The sequence below is a fragment of the Astyanax mexicanus genome, chromosome 14, assembly GCF_023375975.1.
Source record: "Astyanax mexicanus isolate ESR-SI-001 chromosome 14, AstMex3_surface, whole genome shotgun sequence".
Classification (NCBI taxonomy): Eukaryota; Metazoa; Chordata; class Actinopteri; order Characiformes; family Acestrorhamphidae; genus Astyanax; species Astyanax mexicanus.
The window spans coordinates 14,141,941-14,164,341 of record NC_064421.1 but is presented as its reverse complement, the minus strand read 5'-3'; the positions used below and the strand labels follow the sequence as shown (position 1 = coordinate 14,164,341).

General features: G+C 36.7%; 1 protein-coding gene across 3 annotated transcripts in view; it reads left to right on the top strand.

Annotated features, from left to right (window-relative positions):
• Positions 1 to 287: 287 nt before the first annotated feature.
• ttll5 (tubulin tyrosine ligase-like family, member 5) overlaps positions 288 to 22,401 on the top strand; it is an 80,799-nt gene continuing 58,685 nt past the window's right edge. For all 3 annotated transcript variants that reach the window (XM_007257346.3, XM_007257345.3, XM_007257344.3), the window contains exons 1-12: positions 288 to 404; positions 2,059 to 2,198; positions 3,949 to 4,055; positions 4,565 to 4,647; positions 6,667 to 6,773; positions 7,808 to 7,938; positions 8,090 to 8,172; positions 10,065 to 10,134; positions 10,236 to 10,320; positions 11,958 to 12,059; positions 13,112 to 13,203; positions 13,762 to 13,869. In XM_007257346.3, the coding sequence (XP_007257408.3) occupies positions 2,140 to 2,198; positions 3,949 to 4,055; positions 4,565 to 4,647; positions 6,667 to 6,773; positions 7,808 to 7,938; positions 8,090 to 8,172; positions 10,065 to 10,134; positions 10,236 to 10,320; positions 11,958 to 12,059; positions 13,112 to 13,203; positions 13,762 to 13,869 (1,027 nt within the window). In that variant the 5' untranslated portion in view covers positions 288 to 404; positions 2,059 to 2,139. The remainder of the gene's footprint in view (positions 405 to 2,058; positions 2,199 to 3,948; positions 4,056 to 4,564; positions 4,648 to 6,666; positions 6,774 to 7,807; positions 7,939 to 8,089; positions 8,173 to 10,064; positions 10,135 to 10,235; positions 10,321 to 11,957; positions 12,060 to 13,111; positions 13,204 to 13,761; positions 13,870 to 22,401) is intronic.

The window sequence follows — 22,401 nt, the reverse complement described above, 5'->3', positions numbered from 1 at the left end:
AAGTCGTGACCATGTTTTAGGATCTCGTTCCCACGCCTTAATCAGTCGCATTTTTTATATGATGTCACCTCAGGGGCTACAACAACGAACGCCACCTAAAAAAAGAACCTGTAACACAACACAATCAGCATAGAATAAGCTGAATTTTGGGCTGAACTGATAAAGTGCTAAATCCCAGTGCTGAGTCATTAGTAGGAACCACCTTTATTCCTGGTTCAGGATTAATGTAAAAGAGCACACAGGAAGACACGTGAGCCTCAGCAACACCAGCGCCGCCGCGCACGCGCAGTCCTGCAGCAGCCAGTCGGTTGTTATAGTTACAGCGGGGGGAGAGAGAGCCTAGCTAATAGGTACTAAATCAGCTGCACCTAAACTTCCCTCTAAACCAGTTCCCTCAACTGCGGGTAGGTTTACACCCTTTAAAACTGAGAGACAGCAACGCGTATTTATTTATTTTTATGTATTTAAAGCGGACGACTGCTGTTACCTGCAGTTTATCAGTAAACATAGCTCTAACTGGCTGACGAGGCTAAGCTAAGTTACCTTAGCATCTTAGATAGTTACCTAGCTAGCTAATTAGCTGACGCTCTAACATTCAAGCGAGTTTTACAGAGCCACCGTTAGCTAACTGAAGCTGAAGCTGTTAGGACTGTTCGGAGCATTTAATATTATTATAGCCTGCTTGGCTATTATATTTGGCATGGCGTGTCTTGGTGCTAGTTAACGTTACATATATTGTATTGCCTAAATATTGCTTTACCTAGAATATTTAACTAGCGAGCTAAGTATATTAATAGACAGAAGTTAGCTAGCTAGATAGTTAAGGTTACTATTACTACAGTAGTAGTAGGTAAGCTATGTGGTGTTACTTAAGTCAGGGAGCTTTAGCTTAGAATTAGTTACTACCTAACCGTGACAGACTGACAGACACACAGACAGACACACAGACAGATAGATAGATAGATAGATAGATAGATAGATAGATAGATAGATAGATAGATAGATGCTTAGATATATCCATGCATATGTAGATAGAAAGGATATGTCAGTCGATTTATTCATAGATGAATACATCCATATGTAGTTGGGTAGCTTTTTTTAGATGCCAGTGGAAGTCACACAATACATTAGAACAAAAAGCACATATGTAGTGAAAAGAGAGCAGATCAAAATATGTAATAATAAGATATTAATTAAACAACAGACAGAAAAATAGACATGAAATAAATGCAAAATGTGCGAAAGTTTCTTAATATTCTAATTTAATTAATTAGGTTGAGTGTTATTGCTCCCAGTATCCACTTAAAAAAAAAAATATATATAAATATATATATATATATATATATATATATATATATATATATATATATATATATATATATGTATATTGGTATACGTCATGTTTTAATAAAGGTGATCTGAATTTAAATCTTATTTCCCATATGTGAATTTGTCAATGACGTAGCTTAGTGCTAGAGAGGATGGTTGGTACAGACATCCGTTGTGGGTGTTTTTGGGTATTTGTATATGGCTTTTATATTGATATTGATATTATCTTTTATTTATTGACATTAAGAAATATATTGTGATTACATATTTAAATATAGGTGCTACAGAAGGGTTCTTTGAGCAATGCCATTTTCTTCATTGAAGGTTATTTACTAATTTAAAGGTTCTTCATAGCCCACATCTTTTACAAAAATGCTCCTTCAAAGAACAAAACATGGTTATTCTATGCAATTGGTCACCTTTACTTTTAATTTTTTTTATTTATGTGTCTACATAAATGTCCTGTACTGATAACAGTGGTTTACTCCCTTAATGTAGACTGTTATGTGGGATAAAGGTTAAGTTTTAGCTTTAATATGTTCAGTTATGAAGAGCTCTTGCTTTTAAAGGCTTTAGTTAACCTTTCATTAACTTTAGCTTTATTTTTTTTTAAATATGTACTTAAATAGAGTAAAAAAACATTTGCAAGTCTGACTCTAAATATAAATTCTAGAATGTAATGCCTGATGAATATAACAAATTATACAAACATAACTTTGTTTTTGGCAGGTGCCTGCAGGTAGGAGATGTGTTCTATCATAACCACGGCTAGCTGACACTGAGCAGATCCTCTCCATCTCTTTGGTGGAAATGCCAGCTGTGACCCGGGCTAAAGAGGATTCTGATTCTCCGCCAGAAGATGAGCTGGAGTAAGTTGCTGTGAAGCTCATCTTGGCTTCGAAATGATCACTTTAGCTTATGGTGTTCACACAGACTCGAAAACAGCAATATAACATCTGTGTTTGTTTCAGATTTGCGTAATATGGCATGATATTCACTTAATAAGTAGTGCTTTGATATTTATAGAGATAATCTTGGAGCTGTACTTGGCATGACTTAAATAGACACTGTCTGGAGTAGGCTCTCCTGGAATAACCTATTATAGTTGTTTTACAGTACTGTTTAGTCTTGAGTTGTTTAAAGATGTAAGTTTTTCTGTCTTATAGAGTGGTTATCAGGGTGTTTCCCAGTCAAAGAAAACATAAAAGGAAAAAAAAAAAATTATTTTCTAGTATTTGCCATTTATGCTGAGTCAAAACAGGAAAGAGCTCATTAGTCTCTACTAGGTGGGACATTCACAGGTTTAACAGAAAGTTCGGTATTCAAAAGTTAAAGTTGGCTTCAAATTGTTCTTTAAACAATGCCACCAAAACTGGTTATTTGAAGCACCTTCATATTTAAGGGAGCTTTCATATGTATATTTTAATTTATAAAACTACTAATATTGCTACTACTATTAATAATAATAATAATAATAATAATAATAATAATAATAATAATATCTATTTATTTATTATAATTATTTATTAAAACCTTTTTTAGTGTAAGCTGAAACAAAATCTATAAACAAACAAACAAATACATATTAAAGTGAAATGAACAAGCAACTAAAGTTAAATAACGTACAAAATAATAATTGTAAGTTCATGTTCCTTAGCCTTTTTGATTATCCTTTCTTAGTTGCATTTACTTGCAATTTTCTATTTTATCACGTGATGTGTTTATGCCAAGTATTTCTATATAAATCTGTTTCCTATCTTTGTGCATGTGCATTCTTTATAAATAAGGCCTCAGAAAAGGTGGTCTTGGTCTGGAACAACTAAACCATGTTTTGGTTTTCCTTATTGTGTGTACACTTGCCTTCTTGGCAGAATACAACTCCCTGCACAACATCTGGAAAGGTCAATATGTGTCAGGCTGTCTAATACATGGAGATGCAACCCACGTAGAAAGTGATGACAAGACGTAGTAAAGTTCTCTAGTGCACTCAATCACTAAACTGCAGTGTGAAACCTACAAGTCACTAAAACAAATATATAGTATAGAACACAAACAACACATGAACCTTGATTTAGACACTTGTTCAGACTGTCATGGTGTGAGAACACCATGAAAAAATGTTTATGCCTGTGCCAAGATTCAGACATTATTTTTATCTTTATCAGATTCTTTGTCCTAACAAGATTTTGACAGGTTGTTAATTTTCTCCCATTAGAGATTTGTGAGGCTTTGCTTATCTTACCTGCAGTTATGTCAAACAGGCTGCAATATGTTTTTTTGTCTGACAGACCTGGATAGATAAGCGTAAACAGAAATTGCAGCCACTGTTTATATGTCTCCCTGTTATGTTATCTGCTTATCAGCACTGTCACTTCCAAAATAGTACACATCAGCATGTCATCTTCTTATCACTACCACTGGTTGAATAGGTTGATATATTCTGTGTTATATTTCACAACTGCTTATTTTGGTAGCATGTCCTGAAGTACCACAGAGACAAGCTGCTGGGTGTTAGTAGGAGTTTGCTAAATATTTAGTATATTTGTGTATGCAGGAGTATATCTTCAAATTCAACTGATGCAGAACCTTTTCTCTTTCCTCTGATCCTTACATCCATAGAACTCATCCCTGTATTGCCTGGAGTGGGGTCAGTAGGAAGATTCCTGTCTTGCTGTTCCATGCTGAAGCCCTTGTGTTGAAAGATGGAAATATCCGCTCCATTGGAGGTATCAAGGCAGTTGGGACCCAACAGTTTTGTGTGTATATGTGTATATATATAATAGACTTGTCAAGGAAAAGGGTCCTTTAAACCTCCTGTTATGTTGTTGAGTCAGATTCAAATACAGGAAAAATATTTTTTTAGAATGTTGCAGCATGAAACCTTAATCTTTAACCATAGCTGGGGTTAATTTTTAAACGAAAATGTAATTAATGTTTATATTATATTTGTTCATATGTGTTTGTCTTAGACCAATATATTTTTTAGATAAATAAATAAAAATGTTCCTGAAAAATAAGGGTCAGTTTGGATTGGGAACATTATTGATGTTCCTCATAGTTGAACATAACCAGGATAATTATTTATGTTTTGTAACTTGGCAAGAACATTACACTCATATTTTGTAGCCTCTTTGATGAGATTTTCATTTGCATGTTACTGGTGTTTTTATGACTGTTGAAGTACTGAGAATTGGTAAACTAAAGCTGTATCGGTGGGTTTCTTTTCTCATTTCAGAAAAATATAACTTGGGTTTCAAGATTGTGCGCACAGAGAGTCGGCTCGTGCGTGGCATACTTGTGAATCATGGATTCCATGAGGTAGAGCATCATGCACTGACATCACACTAGAACTAGTACCAGTTAGATTGTCTTGACCTTCAAAGTGTTCAATATTTTAAGAGCTAAACATCACCCCATGTGAGTCATGCTTGCCACTGTAAAAAGGTTGTAGTTGAATTAGGTAATTTGGTAGCTACAAGGCAGATTTCTTGCCAATTCATTTCATATTTTGCTCACTTGGCAGTAGAACATTGCTGAAATCATCTGGAAATATGAAATATATAAATATAAAATTGAGTCAGCCAGGTAAATCAGCCAGCATCCCTAAAGACACTATCATCCATGGAACAGAATACAGTAAAGGAGCCTGTTTTTCCCACTCTGACACCACCGATGTCAAAGCCCAGGAATGCAAAGTAACTGGCCTCCAAAATTGCTAATCCTGATTCACGAGGGAGTGATTGCACTATTATCACGCCATCTGAGCACTTACTATTAATGCCCATTTTATTTCACTTCAGTACTGCTGGACTTCCCCTAAAATCATCATCAAAGGCAGGGCTAGTATCTACCACAGCAGCACTCCAGCCAAGCTTTAATAAACTTCTATTGCTAACATCTGGGTTTCTCGTAGCCAGTATAGATGGCTATGCCAAATCTGCCTCCACAAAGAGAGTGGGGAGAGGCGGGGTGAGGGGAGGGGCAACAGATTGGAGTAGTTTGACTGTGTTATAGAGAGGTCAGCTTTTCTACTGAAAAAAGGAAAGTACTAAAAGGTAGACAAGTTATTTTAGTGGAGCTGTTTTTATTTAAATGTTAAATATTGAGTTCTGTAGTAAAAAATCAATAAAATTCATTAGGGAAAATATTGTCATTGTCAGTAGTGCTGTGAAAAAAGTTTTGAATTTCTCCATATTTGTATTGTCTTAATAAGATAAAAAAAAAAATAAAGCAAAGAGAACCTAACCAAACAGATTGGCCTGTAATGATAATAACTTTTAGGATGCTATATTATATCAGAAATAATTGCAATAAGCAACATTATTATAATTCTAAAAATTTGTCATGATATAAATAATGATGCAGTTATACATAATGCTTAAAGAGCAGTGGATGTCTAACAAATAGGAAATTTTCATACATTGGAATTAGAATATAAAAATTTTAAAATATGCTAAGTAAAACACAAATAAAACAAAACCATTGTTTAAACAGAGTTAACATGGTTTATGCACATTATTAAGCTCTCTGTTATAATTGTCGAGCTTTTGCGCATCTTTTGTATCATAAGACAATAACAGAATTATTGTGACTGTAATATTTTAAACATTAAACAATACCTGTTTTAGAATAACATTTTATTTTTGATAAACCCATTTTTTTTTGATAATTTGGATCAATAAATAATTTACAGACACCCAGGCTTAATCATGGCCAGTCCTGTTAAATCTAGAGCTTTTCCAGAAATGTGAAATAGACTTAAACCTCTCAAGGGACCAGACTATACCACATGCAAAAGAAAATCCAGAAGAGATGAAAAATAACATTATTAAAATATGTCAGTCTGGAAAGACTTTTTAACATGTTGGAATGGTTTTCTGCAATATTTTCTCTGAATGGAGAAAAGTTAGGAATTATGGGAAAACTTACCAGACGACTCCACAATAACTGCAGGCCTCACTTGCCTCTAATAAGACCATCATTCATGATTCCACCATTAGAAAGAGACTGGGCAAGAAATATATCCATGGGAGGAAAACACTGCCAACCAGGAGGAACATGACGGCTCTCTCGAATTGCCAAAAAACACCTTGATGACCACCAGTCCAGATTAATGTTCTGTGGACTGATGGATTGAAAGAAGTTTTGGACAGGTCCTGTTACATCTGCTAGAAAGCTGACGCAGCAATTCACATTGAGAACACAGTCAGGCATTGTCTTTGGTCATGAGATGGTCATGAAGTTGGGTTATGTGGTTAGTCATCTGAAGCACCTAGTTCTGTGACAGAACCAGAGAGCAGTTAATATTATGTAATTATCTTTCATGTTTTTGTTTAGGTACATCCAAACAGTAATGACTACAACCTGATGTGGACAGGCACTCACCTTAAGACCTACCTGCTTCGCACTCTTCAGGATTTTCAGAGAGTCAACCACTTCCCCAGGTATGTTAACCTGTTTGTGACTGAAAATGTTGGTTATTTACACACATTTCGTTTAAGCAATAGAGCATGTTAGAGTGCTATTTTGAATTACATCACAGCAATAGCTATAACATCACAAGGGCTGCAGACGAGTGCATCAATAACTGTGGACTGTGGCATGGAGAAAAGAATACAGCTACAGTGTACATCAAGTATATGTCTCCCAAACAATTATTGCTTAAACATTCTTTAGTTTTTAAAAGGATAAGCAAATTTCATTATTGAGCTATTGTAAGCTTATCATTGTATTCATGTAATTAAATTCATGTCATTAAATTATTTTAAATTGCCAAAAAAATGGAATATTGCAGATTTATCATCCAAAAAATACTTATTGTGAGCCCAAACACACATAGAAAAGAAAAAATAGCTCTCAAACAGATATGGTTTGATACTGATATTACCTACTGCCAAAAAGTAGTTCCACAACAAATTAGTTGTTACTATGCAACAGTAACAATTCCTGAGCCAGCCTTTACACAATAGGCTACAAATGCTGCTCTATATTATTTATATTTGTCTTTAGTGGGTAAACTTGATGAATGATGTGTCATTTTGTCTTCTTGTCTCATGGTTTTAAAATTCCCAAGTAAGACTTTGTTTGCAGGCTTCATTTCAGGGTCATTCTTTAAACACTATGTCTGACTAGGAGGAGGTTCGTTAAGATAGCTTTTGAGCCTTCCACGCTGCACAGGCTCACCTTCTTCTTCTTCTTCTTCTTCTTTTTTTTTAACCAAAGGATAGAGCAACAGAATTACCAAAATATTAAGCCTTTTACGTTTCAATAACTGAGCCACCACTAAACTGCTGTATAATGTGTTACAAACATTATTACATTTAATAAGAAAGTGTTTCCTTTTGTTCTGTTGCTTAAAGACCAAAAAGATGCTTTAATGCAAATGACTGTGTGATACAGCAGCCTATAGCTATACAGTAAATCTGTAACACTTCATTTAGAAACAGGCAGCGTGGTTATTGCTCTTGTTTGTTTCCAGATCTCATGAGCTGACAAGGAAGGACCGCCTCTACAAAAACATTCAGAGGATGCAGCAGACTTACGGCTTTCAAAACTTCCACATTGTGCCCCAGACCTTCGTGCTTCCTGCTGAATACCAGGAATTCTGCAGTAAGTGCCCTCCACCGCAAGCTTTGCTAACATCTCTGTTTAGATTTTTGCTTATGCAGAAAGTAAACATCATAAAGTATGACAGCCCTGCACTCATTTGCTCTTCCGCTGTACTTTAATGTCTTCCTCACTCTCCTCGTTTGAACTGTAGACTACTTCAGCAAGGATAAGGGCCCTTGGATCATCAAACCTGTGGCATCCTCCAGAGGCAGGGGCATCTACCTGGTCAGCAGTGTAAGTTAATAACCACCGCACTTAATGCTGTAGAAGCATTTACAGAATGTATGATATTGTACAACAGGGGTTCTCAAACATTTGCAACTTGCGGCCCACTTAGCTCACCACAAAGCCACGGGCCATTTAATTGATCACTTTTAAAGTACAACACAAATATTAATGCAGCCTATTAAATCGATAAACTTAACTTGCTACAGTTTTTGGCTGTTTATCTATTTATTTATTTATGATGGGTAAAACTTATACATTGAGACTCGCAATAAAATAGACTTAAAGAAGTAACCAAATACACCCGCTAGTTCTGTGGTGATTGGGTGTTAAGGGCAGTCGTCACGATGGTCTGTGCGTATGTAATTCTGTGTTCTGCATCCATATGCCAATGGTGCTGACAATGGAACAGGATGACGTATGGAAGGCATCATTGTTTACTGCATCGTGCCTTCAACTACCCACTGCCATCAATGGTGTACTAAGGTTAGGGTTACGGTTATGATGCGACCCCTCTCAAACTCTTTCACCTCCTTGAATTGCTTACCGAGATAAGATCCTTCCTTGCTTATGTCATAGGCACAGCCAGCATACAGTTTGGATCATTCACATGTTTTAGGATGTCAAACCTCTCATTTCTGTCGGTTAAGTCCTTACATCTTTTGAAAATAAGTGTATATTTCAATACATTGAAAACTTTTTTACTTGGCAAAGCAATAAAAAACTTACTACATTTTTGGCCAAAAGGCCCTCTAGCAGTGTCACTGTGGCCCACTGGTTATAAAACCATTTTTACAAACTTCATATTTTCCAAAACGTGTTTAAATTATATATTTTTTGTTTTTGTTGTCATTTTTTATTATTTATTATGTGCACTACAATAATAGTATAATAGTAAGCTGTCCATAGAGTATGAAGGCATTTTGCTCTTACAGAAGGGCATTATCACTAGACCACTAACTAGCTCATTGTCTTTTTGGCACTTATGATCGTTAAACCCATATGACTATATAGTAAGCTGGCGCTGAACTCGCAGGCTCCAGAAACAAATGTGAGTTCTAGGCATTAATGCTCCTCAGAGTAAATCACACACATCAAAGAATCCTCTCTTGGCCGAGTTTCTCATGATTTTCGTCCTTGGCCATAGTATGTAGCACCCAACCCCCTCAGGAAAAGGTGGAAAGAATGTAGTGATATTTGGAAAGAGGGATGGTTTATGTCTTTTTTTTTCTGTTTGTGTGTTCTGTTTCTGTGAACTGGTGCCAGATCTGAAGTTGGTAGCAGCAGCAGCTCCTGAGCTCTCTTGTTATAGCAACCCCCCACCTGAAACTAATTTCAGACATGCACACATGGTGTGTGCTGTTGGTTAAGATCTATATTTTTCTGACCACACACTCATGTTCCATCTTAGGATATTTTATAAGCAAAGCTGTGTAAAATAAATGTTTGCGTGCCTGAATTATACTAGGTTTGAAGTGTGGTACAAAAGTGCGGAACTTTTGGTAGACAAGCACATTGTATACATATGTGGGGTATACTATTACTTAGAGTTGCATGTTTTGTTAAAGGTTTATAAAAGGCCACTATTTTTAGTTTTGATAGCTTCTTGCTTATGTATCATATATAATTATTTATTGGTTTAGGAATATGTAGTATGTCACATATGCAGCAAGGGATAAGAAGACGGCTGCACATCTTCAAAAAGCACAAAGACATAAAAAAAAACAGAACAGGACAAAACCATATTACACATGGTCCGTCCAGTAGTTTAAAGTTCTAGGTTGTCTTAGGGTTGAAAATTGGGCTGTGATATGAGAGCTAGTTTAGGCGGTTTGTCAAAGTGATATATATTGTATTCCTGCTCTGAACATAACTTTTGCCTGTCATTTTGAATCCTCCAGCCTAGCCAGATCCCGATGGAGGAGAACTTACTAGTGTCACGATACATCAATAATCCATTGCTGATTGATGGTAAGTATGCAGTAAAGTAATAAAGTAGCACTTGCTTGTTTGTAGCTTTTTTGTATAATAATTGTATAATAATTCTTACTTTATTTAATATTTTTCTTCAGATTTTAAATTTGATGTGCGGTTATATGTGCTGGTGACCTCTTATGACCCCATCATCATCTATGTTTATGAAGAAGGCCTTGCCAGGTGAGCCTTATTGTTTTTTTGCTTGCTTGCTTGTTTTTTTATATACATTAATAACAACACATTTGTGCCAACATTTGTCTGGTCTCAGTATTGCCCAGCATATTAGGAAGCATGTTTTTATTCATATAAATTATATTGAGATAATGGCTGAAAGACTGAAACTAAAATACAACATTGTGGAGTAGAGAATACATTTTCTTGAGAGCCCATTTTTCTGTGGATTAGTTACATTTCTGTTTTATGTATTTAGATTATTTAAACATTCCACTGTCTGGCTTTTTAATAATCAGTTAATATATTTAAGTTTAATTTACAGACAGGATGTAATTGCATTATTATGCAATTATATTATATTTTTAGTAGAATAATAATTGGACAATTCTGGGGAAGAAATATTGTCAAGAGAAGTGTAATCATGACAGGCCTAGATGCAGGAGCCATACCGGCAAGTTTATTTGCAAATTTGAGGGGCATTTCTATTCAGATATTATTATCATTTAAGTTCTTAAATGCAAAATTAAGTCTTTGAGCAGAATCTTGACATCAGCAATAATGTTTGTCTGAGAAGAGACACCACTAGATGGCAGCAGGAAATTTCTGATTTATTTGGACAAACGTAGTCTACAAAGTCTACAAAGATTTCCATTGTCTCACTGATGGATGAGCAAGATCAGGTTTACCAAGTGTAGATTTTCCTTAAGAACACTGAAAGAGATAAAGGTTGCAGTGTGTTTAAAATTGTATGTGGTAGAATAGTAATTTATATATTTATCTTAAAATTAAACACTGATAGAAACATATATTTTTGTACTGTATGTAAATTCTAAAAGGTATCACAGTTAGTCAGCTCTGTTGTACTTTCTGACTAAGCTCTCTGTTTTCGATGCTTTTTAACCTGAAATATACAGTTAAAGCAGGTCTCATCCAACTTTCAACTTCTCTGCTTTGAGTTTAAAGATTGTGTAATAATACAGATGTCACATCACCATCTGTCTAACTCACTGTGGAAATAAAACTGTGGGAACTGGATATATATTGGCTAGGTGTGGCTTGGGGATACTCAGGGGTCAGATTGACTGGGATAAAATATAAAACGCTTGGCCTGTCGCTATTAGCCTTGGCACAAGCATGGCCTTCACAGAGTGACACTCCAGTTTATTTTCACCATGCACCATTATTAACTGTCTATAATAAATCCTGGCAGAATTCCAAATCCAACTTTTATCTTGGACATTCCAGTGGCTTTGCAGGCATTCAGGTGCTCACGATGCCAAGGAATTCTCATTATTCCACATGTGGTGTCCACCCTGTGAAACACAGCACTATTGTACACTGAGAGGTTCAAGCCATGCTTTTGGACTTTTTTTTTCTGAATGTGAACACAGTTTACAGTATTTCTGCTGTGCAGTTACACAATTATTTCAACAACAACAAAAACTATATTGACAATACTGTGTCCTTTTATTATTACAACATAATTCTGTTAAGTTCTTCTTTGTTTAATTTAAACAACATGATTCATCCAGCAGTGTTGTCAGGCCTTTGTAATGACCGAATGTAAAGCCATTTTGACCAATTTATATTTAATTAAACTATTATTAACCATATTTTCCACTGTTTGGTTTTCTGTACTGTAGGTTTGCCACTGTGAAGTATGACCATGCCATGAAGAACATTAAGAACCAGTTTATGCACCTCACCAACTACAGTGTAAACAAGAAAAGCAGTGACTATGTCAGGTAAGATAGATTCTATCATTTTATTACAATGTTTTGTATACAGCAGTGCATGTAAATTTATGAATGAGCCCAACAATGGCAACAAAGGCAATTACCCATTTATTTATATCAGTTCTTTTATTTTTTTGTCACTTTCTCGCACCTTCATACAGTAAATTTCTGTATTTGTGGAGACCTCTTCTAATGTGCTGCTAATAGAGCAGATAAATATGAACCAATTGGCACCATGCCTAATGCCAGGCATGAGCCAGATTGGTTAAAGCCCCCTCGGTCAACATTATGCTGTATAGCAGTGGAACTGCATTCTCTTTAGCATTTATGCAAATGTAACAGAAAGCTCTCTGTAAATAGTGGAGGCAGTTACTCCAGTTTAAAGTCTTTTAAATATGCTATGATTTAAGAAGAAACAATTAAGTGTTCAGGCATTTTTCTCTATATAGAGTATCTCCAAAATGACAGAAGAAGACAAGCTAATTCATTTTGAATGGATGCCAGTATAAAATCATTGAATTCCAAGTCATTTGGAGCATTTTCATTGGCCCATTCATCAGAAAATTCTAAAACAATGTAAAAAACAACTGCCAGTCACATTACGTCAAAAAAAGTGAAAACATGAAAATTGTAAATTCAAGTGATGATACTTATTAGAAACATGCTGGTAATTATACTTATTTATTTAATTTACACTGCAGTCAACCAAGTATATACTGTATCTTCCATGTGAAGCTTGCCATTTTAACTGTTAGTTTTTAGAACTATGAGTTTTTTCATTTTAAATCTGTGCTGTATGTTGTCTTCTTATCTTCATGTGTGGGGCTCAATGTAGTAGAAATACATGAAGGTGACACTAATTGGAAAAGACTTTAGCTGTCATGAAAAACAGTTAAATCATCACTCGCCATTGTTCCCTGTTCCCAAACGGAGAAGGAATGCATCCTCAGATGTGAGATAATCCCCCTGTTTGCTAATCATGTCAACATTGTTGCACTGTGCTCATTTCTCAGTGCTGTTTTGGCAAAGCCTGACACTGAGGGCCTTTTCTTCCTTTTCAGCTGCGATGACCCTGAAGTAGAGGATTATGGGAACAAATGGAGCATGAGTGCAATGCTGAGGTATTTGAGACAGGAGGGAAAGGACACCACATGTGAGTAGAGGCTGATAATACGGTCACCCTCACCTGTTCAGCTCCTTTTTTTTTTTAGTTTATTTCTTGCATGGTTGGTACTGTATGTTGCTGAATTAAATGTTGATAAGGGAATATACATGTTTTGTTATGCCTGAGTATTTCTGTGTATTGATATTTGTGGTTTATGAATAAACTGTTTTGCTGCTTGTTTCAGGAGTGTCAAGCTGTGTCTGAAACTGTGCCCTGTTATGCATCATGTAATGAATGGCAGTAACAGATTCTGTAAATAATGTATATTAATGTCCGGAACTTGTTTAATAATATCACTATTATTGAGACATTCTGTATGCAGTAAATATTGATGTTGAGGTTTTTGTCATGAACAGGGCACAGTTTCAGACTCAGCTACAGAAACTAAAAGAAAAAAAATGAGTATGTATTATTATGTATAGGTGGAATTGAGTCTTTCAGAATCAAATAAGAAACACACAGTAAAACTAAGCACGTTTCATTTTGAACGCAGACAGTCTGGTAGCAAGATGACTGAATGGCATTGTTCTCTGTCCTCTATGTCAGTGCTGATGGGTCAAATAGAGGACCTGATTATCAAAGCCGTGCTGAGTGCAGAGATACAGATAGCTACAGCCTGCAAGATGTTTGTCCCCCACAGGAACAACTGCTTTGGTAAGCTTACTGCTTTACACTGGCTTGACTGGGCCATAAAAACATTTAAACAAATGTTTATATGTCAGAAAAACAACTGTAGATTTGGTAGGTCTTAGTAGGTCTTTTAAACTATATAGACCACACTTACTATATATAAATATGACCTTGCCTTATTTCATAGACCAAAAATGGGTTGACATGGCTTATGACGAAGTAAACACACACACACACACCCACTGCATCTTTCAGCATTACTAGGCTTTTATACATCATGCAGGCATGCTGACTGTTTTTCATTCTGTGCTATTATGAGGTGTTAACTGCTGAGGTGAGTTGTAACACATTTCTCTGCAAATTACTCTGTAGTTAGCCTGTAATCAGGTTTATAAGACCTTGTTGTGGATGTGTTTGTAGTCTGGATACAAAGATTCACTCCTTCTTTTCTTTTTACAGTGTTTTTTTTATATCCTTTTTTGTTGTTTTATTGTTTTCTTTTGTTGTCTGAATCTCAAAACCACTTTAAATCCATATTGTAATGTCATGCATTTTTTTAAGTAAAATTAATTACTTAACACTGTGACCTAAAGGGACACTTGAAAGACCAATTGTTTATTATTTTTAAGAGATCAGATCATTGAATAATAAGAGTATTGCATACGCAGCTGACAGTGAACCTTAAGCACTGTTGTGTCCACCCTAGTAAAATGGCTAATATGGTAAAATGTAACAATGTCTATAGAGTTGTTAATGCTGGACAGCAGCTCATCACCTCCATACTCTGCTAATGGAGCTATAGGAGTACTTGTTGCTAAATATTTCAGGCCTGCAGAAACACTGCATGTGATGAAGCACAAGTCTGGAAGTCTGGACACCACACTGAAAGCTAACATGAACCAAACTAAACTTATGTAGTCTTTTCTATCCAAAGTCTGCTTTATAAAAAACAAACCAGAAAACATAAGCTTACAACCAAACTACACTGTAAAAAAATAAAAGTTCCTTTAATTTGAAACTGTGCAAGAACTATTTAAAGGGCTTTGGGAAAGCTAAACAGACAACAACTAATGAAGTACTGGCTTTATTTCACAGTTGCTGTAAACTGGCCAATAAAAAAATCCATTTGGATGCAAAATAACAGGTTTTTATTGAAGCATTGTCTGCCCCAACCGCAGTTACATATTTTCTATTTATACAACAAAGTGCAACTTAAAATAAAAAAATACTTTAAAACATTTAATGTTTTTTTTTGAAAGCACAAATATTTCAGACCAACAGTTAACCGTCAATCTCAAATTCCAGTGCTTTTTAAACTGTGTTGCAGCAGCCTTGTGTGAGCTGCAGTTTGTAGCCATTAGCAGTGTTGGTATTGGCATTAATTGCTCCCTCCCTCACTCTCTCTTTCCTTGGCTCAGTGTCTGTCTCTTTTTCTCCCTCCCTCCTTGGCATGCTCTTCACCCTCCTCTTGATCTGGCAATCCCTCTGAGAGCCGAGAGGAATGGAATTGGAATGGGCTGAAAGTGCGTTGACTGAGCCTCCCAGGGTCGCCCCCTTCTGTTTCTATCCATTTAATTTTCTCTCTCTGCCCTCCCTCCACTATCTATCCATCTCTCATCCCTTTAGCACTGTAACATGTTTGTAGACATAATAGTTCCTTTGGAGGTGTTGGGTGTTTGGACAGTAAATGCAAGATACCCGGTTCTAAGCTATGCTAACTGAAAATCACCTGCATGAGGATAATATCTCTCCTTCTCTCTGTTTCTCCCTCACCGCCTTACCATCAGTCATGTTTGGGTTGTCATCGAATAGGGTGAGGTTACGATGGCATGTTCGGCAGTGGGCTGGCAGTGGGGCAAGTGCAAGTTCAGTTCACCCCATTACGTGACTGAAGATGAGCAAAATATGCAGGTCCAGGCACCAGCGGAACGTGATGGATATGGCAAGATATGGATAGGGTACCAGTTAACATCCATATGCATTCCAAAACAATAGATTTCCTTGAATACTTTTAACAGTGATTACATCAGCATAGGTGTGTGAGTTTCTGATTTTATGGTGGATTAAACCAGCAGACCCGGTGCTTCCGAACTTTTTCACGCCAACACCCACCTGTAGGCATGGTGTTTGTCTCGTGTCCCTCATATATTTCCATGTTTACTCAGTATACTGTTCTTTCATGCTAAATAAAATACTGACCCTGTTTGTTCAGGTGGGTATAGTGTAGTACTTTCGAGAAACACATTAATATATTTTAACATGATTTAGACATGTTTTGTTTACATGCTTTATTAGCACTCTTACCTCGCTTCCAATGTAAAATCATTTTAATTAAGGCTGGGGTAATAAATAGATTTTTCTATTTTATATTTATCTTCATCAGAGTCTGATCAAATATTGCTTTTTAAAATATGCCTATTTTAGAGAAAACGCTGAATAAATTCTTCCTGTAAACACTAACATTGTGGGTTAAGTGTTTGTTGCACAATTGCAACATTAATTCTCTGAAAATTAATCACAGAAGTGACTAAAATATCCCTAACTGAATTGATATTTAATCTAATTGGCCATCGGATTGAATAGCAAGCTTGTGAATTCGAATCTAATCGATACATAAAATCAAATCCAGTCATCGAAAATTTTAATACTATAAAGTTGTTGAGAACCTTAATTTTAATTCTGAAGTGTTGCTGGGAAATTGTCACTTCAGACTGATGGCAAAATTGCCTTTTTCACATTAAAAGATGCAAGATTTCATATGAACAGAAACAAAACTGTACATAGCAACCTGGTCTCCTTTATATGTCAGATATTGATACCAGTACTGCTATATTAAGTGTCTACGAACAGAAACAATCTCTTCCTTTTCTTAAAGTAGGTGAGGGATGTATGCTTATAAACTGTGAAACAAATATTCTGCTCCATGCATGCTTAAACACATACCGGCTCGGGTTCTAATGATTTAGCACTGATGTGAAAATGTGGACTAATGGATCTTTTCTGTATATTTGTTTTCTTTTATTCTGCTAAGCAATCCTGTTCATTTGGCCAGTATCAGATCAATATTGATGATGAGGATTGGAACAGCACGTCAATAGTTTTTAGATATGCTTTTGTGTAGTCAAAGTCGGGTGTTGCTAGTCCATGCCCAGTTCCATCCATCAAAATAGTATAATATAAAGTATCAGTATGAATAGTTATCTTGAATATATGCATTTTGCGTAGTAGTAGAATAAAATTGCAGTAGTGAAAATACAGAGGTGGAAAGATCTTTGACCAGATGTACAGATGCTGAGCTAAGCCTTCAGTCCAAAGAAAACATGCTGCTTTGGTCAAGCAGGACAGGGTCATTTTACAGAGCTTGACTTGCAATTCATCTTCCCAGCCATTTCTTCCTCTGTTTTTATACTCTAAACTCATTTTGTGACACTCAGGAATAAGAAGTTACAGCATCTGTGTCTGTTTATTGTGTAGTCCTGAGTGAGCTTACAGGAATAAAAAACGTTTACTCTGATTTCTAAAAACTTCCAGTGTTACACAGTAGATAGCAAATGACGTGATCTCAAACATTCTGCTGATGAACAGTTTAAGACGGATGCAGAACAAAAGATAGCAAAGATGGACATAGGCTCGAAATGGACTGTCCTATATAAGACATTTTAAAGTACAAGGACTTGTGAGCTTATTAGGGTTGCAGCCAGTTGTGGATCAGCAGTTAGAGCACTGGGTTCTCAATAACAGGGATACCCTGGTTTGGCAGGCTGCCATTGTTGGGCCCTTGAGCATAGCATTTACCCCTTACTGCTTCCTGGCCTTCGCAGCTGTGGCTGCCTACTGCTTCGGGAATATGTGCTCAATTTAACACACTGTGTGTGTGTTTGTGCTTATTATTGTGTATGTGTGTGTTGACTGCATAGATAAATTAAAGGCAGAGGTCAAATTCCAATTGTTGCAGCACACAAGTACTGTATTTGTAATATGCTTTTCGATGAAATTTACTCCATATGATCAATAAAATATTATGGTATTATGTTATGACAAACATAATAACATTAGCATTAACAGAATATTAATATACTAAAGAACCGTAAACCATTTAAATTCAATTACAGACTAGTCAGTACATGCACTAAGTTACTCCTGTGGGAATAAACTGGTATTGAGTGGATTGTTATGGTTAGTAGCTGTTTTACTAAGCTGGATTTCTCTCTGATAGTTGTAGACAGGCTGAGGGCTGGTTAGATACGGTATGTCTTGCTCTGTTTGCTATGATGTATCTCATGTATGTAGGTTATTCTGAACCTATGTTATGAAGTAGTACCTTTAACATATATTTTACTGTTTTTACCCCAAAATGTGATTAGCGATCAGTTATTAAATAAATTGACTTCACCACCACGTACCTCTCACACACCATTACCATTATCTCAATGTGAACACATGTGAACACTTCTGCATCTCTCTTTTTCTCCACATTGATCACGGTGCTCCAGATTTCACCTCTCAACTCCAGTTCTTTGTTTTTAGTCCTTAAGCTATCTAAGCCTTTCCCTTGCCTAGCCCTTCATTATTTATCCTAAACCTTCCTTCTCTTTTTCTGTTTTAAGCCAAATAAAACCTGAAGGTGTTATTTCTAAGACTTTAAGATTTATTGTTCATGTGAAACAAACCCTAAACGTTGATTAGTCTAATCCTTAAATGAGCCCTTTAGTTTAAAGTGCAGCTTTATCTTGCGGTCCACTTTCCCTGTCTCCTCCTTCGCCTTGTCCCTCTTTCCTTGTCTGCCTTTTACTCTATCACATGGTGAAAGCCACAGTGCTTGTTTCTCTTGCAGATAATTCCAGGCTGTGTTGCCTGGCATACACCAATAAAATGAAAAACAGTAGTAGGCTGTGATGCGGAGGGCAATAAATAAGAACTCTGAAAACTTTCAGTAGCTGAAAGCATTAAGTACCCTACTAGAGAACAGGCTCCATTGTTTTCCCAGTTTACGCACCATCTCGCCCAAGTTTGGATGAACGCCACACTGGGCTGCTATGCATGTTGTAATTTTGATATGCAGCAAATGATTCCCTCAAACCATTTAGGGCCTCTAATATACTATTTATTGTGCTAGAGCAAGATTTGCAGCAGGTTGGCCCTTTTTCTGACCCAAATTGCGACTCCTATCTGAACGAGTCATTGTAACATAATCTTTTATTGCTCCCTCTTGTCCTCTGATGTGGGAAGGAAAAAAAAACAGTCTGCTACTTCAAGCTCTGGGTGAAGAAATGAGTGTCCTTGTTTGTGTTGGACTAAACGTCTGTTTGTGTCCACTGTGCATCATTGTGTTTCATCTATGTATGTCTGTCTCTAAGATACAAAGTGTTTTAATGCTTTGCGTACATTTAGAAGCCAATGTTATCTATGACAAATGTGTTTTAAAAGACCCAAGGGCCATGGATGTGGGTGTCAGTGGGTTAGCCTTTCTTCATATATTAATTAATAACTAAATGTCTTTGTCTGTAAATTGATGTGCAGACCAGGCTCAGTGACACCCATGCTGCTATTCAGCACTCCTGCTCGTCATTAATCGACAGGCTGTCAGAGTGAATGATGCTGATTAAGAGCTGCTATTACTTAGACCTGATTAGTCAAGCCAGAGAGCTACTTTAATGCACAGCATGCATTCCCCTTACTGGGCTCAGATAACACACTGCATCTTTTGTCTGACCAGGCGGCACTGGCAGGAGTGGCTTGTAGTGACTTGTGTGTTTTGTTGTGTTAATTTTTTACTGTAAGATTAAAGCTTAAAAAATTAATATGGATTGCCGTTTTAAGTTTTTATAGTAGGTTCCTGGTAGGCCTGCCAGCTAGGGCTGCAACGATTAGCTGGCGTAATTGACAATGTCTACAAAAAAAATTTGTTGACGCGGAATTTCATTATCGTTAATGGTTGGTGGAGCGAGAGAGACGCAAGAGAAAAAAAGGGTGATGGAAATCCTGAGCATCCTGATTGGCCTCTCCTCATGCGTGAGAAAAGGATGCGCAAACAGTGTAGTAGCATAGCATTTTACTTCACAATATTCTACAATCTTTGCTAGTTCTGTACAGTTGACTGACTTCTATATTACTTGTGGTGAGTTCAATTACTGCAGGGAGCTTAAACAGACTTCACTCCTTTATTAACATTACTTACATTAGTTAAACTAACGTTAGCTAGCTAAGTGTTATGGAGATGAGAGGGAGGGCATGCACCCTCATTTTTGTTTGATTGTATTGCAGAGACAGTATGCAAGGGTGTGCTATTGTGCATCAAGCAGTCGTAATCAATAATACTATTATTGTAAATTGTCAAAAAGTGGCCTGCATAGAAGGAAAATAGTGTCTATAAACGATAATAAAATGAGGCAGGCTTTGGAACTAGGATCATTTAGGATGATGGCAGCTTCTTCTTGCACTGAGCTGGTGAGGGAAAAAAAACCCAGTCTGTCTCCAGTCCTTATGCAACTGTCAATTAAAGGGTAAAATGATCCTAAATCTGTTATTCTGTATTCTCTATACTGAAACTGCTTTTTTAAAGGGATGATATAACATCTTGCCCAACATATGTACCTCTGTATATCATCGCTGTCATGCAAAAACCTTATCTCCATTTTTTCTGTTTGTCACTTTTTGACATAATGTAAATCTGGTATTTGATCTCTGAAGAAGAAGACAATATAATAGCCGTATTTGTGCTAGGCACAGGTGGAATTTAGCCTCTGCTATTATCCAATCTTTTTAAAACACATCAGTGAACACAATTAGAAGATGCACACAGTGATACGGTGAGAACATGTGTCTGGAGTAGTGTGCAGCCCAACAGTGGTGCCCGCCAAACCCAGATAATAAATTGACTTATAGAAATCCTGAACATTTTAGTTACGCATTTTTCTTTCTCTATGAAAGTTGCCATTTTCAATTTCATTGTGACTGACATGCAAAATGTAATGTTACATGAAATTTTATTGTATTCCATGATTTTTGCCATGTCCCCTGAAAGCTAAAGAACACTGCACTGATGTAAGGGATATGTGTATGGGGCCTCATATATTGAATATGGATGTTCTTATGTACAATTCTAGCCAGACGCTGCCAGTCACGAACATCCCCATGCTCTGTGCTGTCCACTGTGGGTGGTAATGCCCTCAGTGACGATATATAGATACAAATTGACCCTTTCAATCATCACTTTAGAAATGGCATGTCCCAATCTTCTGCACCCACTATCAGACCTCGATCCAACTCGTTCCAAATTCATGTCTCCTGGCCATGAGCATACTGGCCAGTGTCCAACATCGCTCACAACATAACATCTCACTATTTGTACAGTTGTGAGCATTTCCAAGCTGTCTCCTAGTAACACTTATAATTAAGTCATGTACTGCTCTCCCATGACTTTTGTCAATTCACATTTACAGTCTTTGTAGTCTTTGCAGAACAGTGATGATCTAAAAAAATGTAATCAAGTTGCAGTGTTTTTCATAGGGAACTCTTAACATCTTAGTAGGCCTTACCTTAACACACCCAGAGTGACGTCAGAAACATCCAGAGAGAGCAGAATGAAGTCTTTCATAGCAGTGCTGATGTTTCATCTCTGACCTCATTCAGACACCTCCACCCATTGTTAAATTGTTTATAAAAAGTCACCCAAAGCTGATTTGAAAACGATTTGTTATGGGAATGATGCAACATTTGTCAGATGTCACAACAAGCCGAGAGCTGATATATAACCCCATTGTTATTGTTGTTGTGGCTTGGTGTGTGGTGCAGCCATGGTGGCGGGTTTGGTTTTGGGCTGGAGCTCAGGGTGCAGTCTTCCTTTCCCTCTCTTCCAGTGCCCAGCTGCTCATAATAGCACTTTGCTCTTGATCTGTTCTTGTTGATATTTATTTATTTTCCTAACTGTGAATATTTTGCGGTCGTGTTAATAGGGCCTCCTGGTATATGTTGAAGAGCCAGAGCAAGAGAGTCTGCTTGTGAGGGCTTAGGCAGTGGGGAAGACCGGCGTCTGCTCCTAATTGGGGGAAAATGCGTAGCACATGGAGCTCGGTTGGCAGAATTTGGTGAGGAGTGTGTGTGAATGTGAGTGGAGGGTGCATGAGGTCTGTGCATGTGTGGTGATGGATATTCGGGAAGCATAAAATGTTCTGTGCGCATTTATCATTTTATATAGTGTAATGTGTGCTTATATATGTGTACATGTGTGTGATTTGCTAGCATTTGTTTTGGTTTTTGGTTGTTCTTTCATATATAGGATTGTTTGTTGTTGACTGTTGCATCCTGCTGAAAGTTAGAAAAAGGAGAAAATAAGAGAAAACCTTGTTGAACCTAATAAAATCAAAATTGACCACTTTGCCAGGAACTACTGTAGAATCTATCCCTCTAATGTTTCTAGCCTTGGCACAGTAGTGCACACAATCTGCAGATGCATCTGACCTCACCAGCCTTTTGTGAATAGCTGGATTGTTTGGAAAATAAATAGGAATGGAACTCAATATTGGACTCAAAAGATTCAGCACGTAATTAAAGATG